The following is a 2,818-nucleotide window of genomic DNA, read 5'->3' as shown; positions in this document are numbered from 1 at the left end:
TCTGCACGTGAACTGATGGGATTTTACCCAGTCGGTTGGCGTATCCGCTGCTTACGGCTGTCTGAAAAGTGTTGAGATTTCTGGTTTTCGGTGCTCTGGCTTGGCTAGCACAACGAGCGGATGTTCCCATTAGGGTTCGATGGCTATCTGAAACAACAAATAAACACAGATAATTACAATAAAACACCATATTTATCTTTTTTTTTATCTGAACTCTATTACAATCTGACAGTCCTGTCACTTGTTATAAATGAATTGTCGCAAGGCTAATTGCAACCACAATATACAGCCTGGTGTACGGATCGACGTATTTTTTTGTTGTATTTGGGTGTAACAGTTTGTGTTGGCTAGTGTATAGCGTGGAGAAGTCAGGAGTAAGTAACTATAACTTTAAGGGGTGGTTTCCCGACTCGATTAGCCTTGTTTAGATTAAGCCCTTGTCTCAGATTAAGCCTTGTCCTCAGATTAAGCCTTGTCCTCAGATTAAGCCTTGTCCTCAGACTTAAGCCCTTGTCCTCTTCGTCCTCAGATTAAGCCTTGCTCCTCAGATTAAGCCTTGTGTCTCAGATTAAGCTTGTTCTCAGTATTAAGCCTTGTTCTCAGATTAACCCTTGTTCTCAGATTAATAGCCTTGTTCTCAGATTAAGCCTTGTTCTCAGATTAAGCCTTGTTCTCAGATTAAGCCTTGTTCTCAGATTAAGCCTTGTTCTCAGATTAAGCCTAGCAAAGTCAATGGAAAAATCTAAATTGAAAGTGCTTTGTAGTCCAGGACTAGGCTTAATATGTATCCTGGAAAACTGGCCCTGTGTGTTGAGATAGTGACTGACTTGTTTGAAGCTGATGTTGGTGGTTCCTCTCAAGGCACTCTTCAGTGTGTCTATCCACTCCTTCTCCCCGAGGGGATCTTCCTGAGTCCCGATCACATAGATGTCATGAGGAATGTGATCGGCCGTGTCGTCCCTGGTCTTGCCCTGACCTTTACACTGGAACCAGGATGCTATGCTGTGGGGAGGACTGGCGTTACCTGGAGGAAGAGGTCATTATCAATCAATCGATTGTTTAATTGTCCCAATCAATCAATGTGTAATTAGCTGTTGAGTTCTTGAGCAAAATAATTATCGACTGAGCTGAAGTAGCAATATCGATTTCGAACGATATTGATACTAATTGATATATAAAGTATTTATAATCAACAAATTGATGCACTAGGTAGATTATTCTATGTATTTTAGTTAATGTAGACATTGAAGGCGGCCATTTTACCCATATTCCAGGTGCCAACGAACACAGTGATCATATCTGGCTCAGGCTTGTCTGAGTGTTTGTTCTTCATCTGCTGAAGGAGTTGACAGAACCCTTCTCTTTTCTGGTGACACACACACACACACACACACACACACACACACACACACGAAAGATGACCACACAGTTTACATGAAGCCATAGCTTGGTGATACGTGTACAAAGCCTTCAGAAAGTATTCACACCCCTTGACTTTTTACACATTTTGTTGTGTTACAGCCTGAATTTAATATGGATTAAATAGTGTTTATTTTAAAACCTTTTTTTTTTACACACAATATGCCAGTAAATCAAAGTGGAATTGTGTTTTTTGAAATTTTTACAAATTAAAAATTAAAAGCTGAAATGTCTTGAATCAATAAGTATTCAACCCTTTTGTTATGGCCTAAATAAGTTTAGGAGTAAAAATGTTTTAAGTTGCATGGACTCTGTGTGTAATAATAGTGTTAAACATGATTTTTTGAATGACTACCTCATCTCTGTACCCCACGCATACAATTATCTGTAAGGTCCCTCAGTCGAGCAGTGAATTTCAAACACAGATTCAACCACAAAGACCAGGTTTTCCAAAGCCTCGCAAAGAAGGACACCTATTGGTAGATGGGTATACATTWAATTTTTTTAAAGCAGACATTAATTATCCCTTTGAGCATGGGGAAGTTATTAATTACACTCTGGATGGTGCATCAATACACCAAGTCACTACAAAGATACAGGCGTCCTTCCTAACTCAGTTGCCGGAGAGGAAGGAAACCGCTCAGGGATTTCACCATGAGGCCAATGGTGACTTTAAAACTGAGGATGGATCAACAACATTGTAGTTACTCCACAATTCTAACCCAAATGACAGAGTGAAGAGAAGGAAGCCTGTACGTTAAAAAAAAAATATTCCAAAACATGCATCCTGTTTGCAACAAGGCACTAAAGTAATACTGCAACAAATGTGGCAAAGAATTACACTTTTTGTCCTGAATACAAAGTGTTATGTTTGGGGCAAATCCAACACAACACATTACTAAGTACCACTCTCCATATTTTCAAGCGTAGTGGTGGCTGCATCATGTTATGGGTATGGCTATAGTCGTTAAGGCCTGGGGAGTTTTTCAGTTTTTTCAGGATAAAAAAGAAACAGAATGGAGAAAAATGGAGCAAAATCCCAGAGGAAAACCTGGTTCAGTCTGCTTCCCAACAGACACTGGAGATGAATTCACCTTTCACCTTTCAGCAGGACAATAACCTAAATCACAAGGCCGAATATACACTGGAGTTACTTACCAAGAGGACAGTGAATGTTCCTGGGTGGCTGAGTTACAGTTTTGACTTAAATCTACTTGAAAATCTATGGCAAGACCTAAAATGGTTGTCTAGCAATGATCAAAAACCAATTTGACAGAGTTTGAAGAATTTTGAAAATAATAAATTGGCAAATCTTGCAAAGATCCAGGTGTGGAAAGCTCTTAGAGATTTACCAGAAGTCTCTCAATGTAATGGCTGCCGAAGGTTCTTCTACAAAGTA

At 39.5% G+C, this 2,818-nt stretch overlaps 1 protein-coding gene across 1 annotated transcript in view; it reads right to left on the bottom strand.

Annotated features, from left to right (window-relative positions):
- The window catches only part of LOC112071375 (phosphatidylinositol 3,4,5-trisphosphate 5-phosphatase 1-like), a 72,494-nt gene that overhangs the window by 30,634 nt on the left and 39,042 nt on the right, over positions 1-2,818 (bottom strand). Inside the window, 4 exon segments of the mRNA XM_024138832.2 lie at positions 28-88; positions 91-147; positions 828-1,024; positions 1,264-1,366. Of these exon segments, the coding sequence (XP_023994600.2) occupies positions 28-88; positions 91-147; positions 828-1,024; positions 1,264-1,366 (418 nt within the window).

Source organism: Salvelinus sp. IW2-2015, unplaced genomic scaffold, assembly GCF_002910315.2.
Source record: "Salvelinus sp. IW2-2015 unplaced genomic scaffold, ASM291031v2 Un_scaffold1598, whole genome shotgun sequence".
NCBI lineage: Eukaryota > Metazoa > Chordata > Actinopteri > Salmoniformes > Salmonidae > Salvelinus > Salvelinus sp. IW2-2015.
Note: the sequence above shows the minus strand (reverse complement) of the source record. Positions and strands in the feature narration are given on the sequence as shown.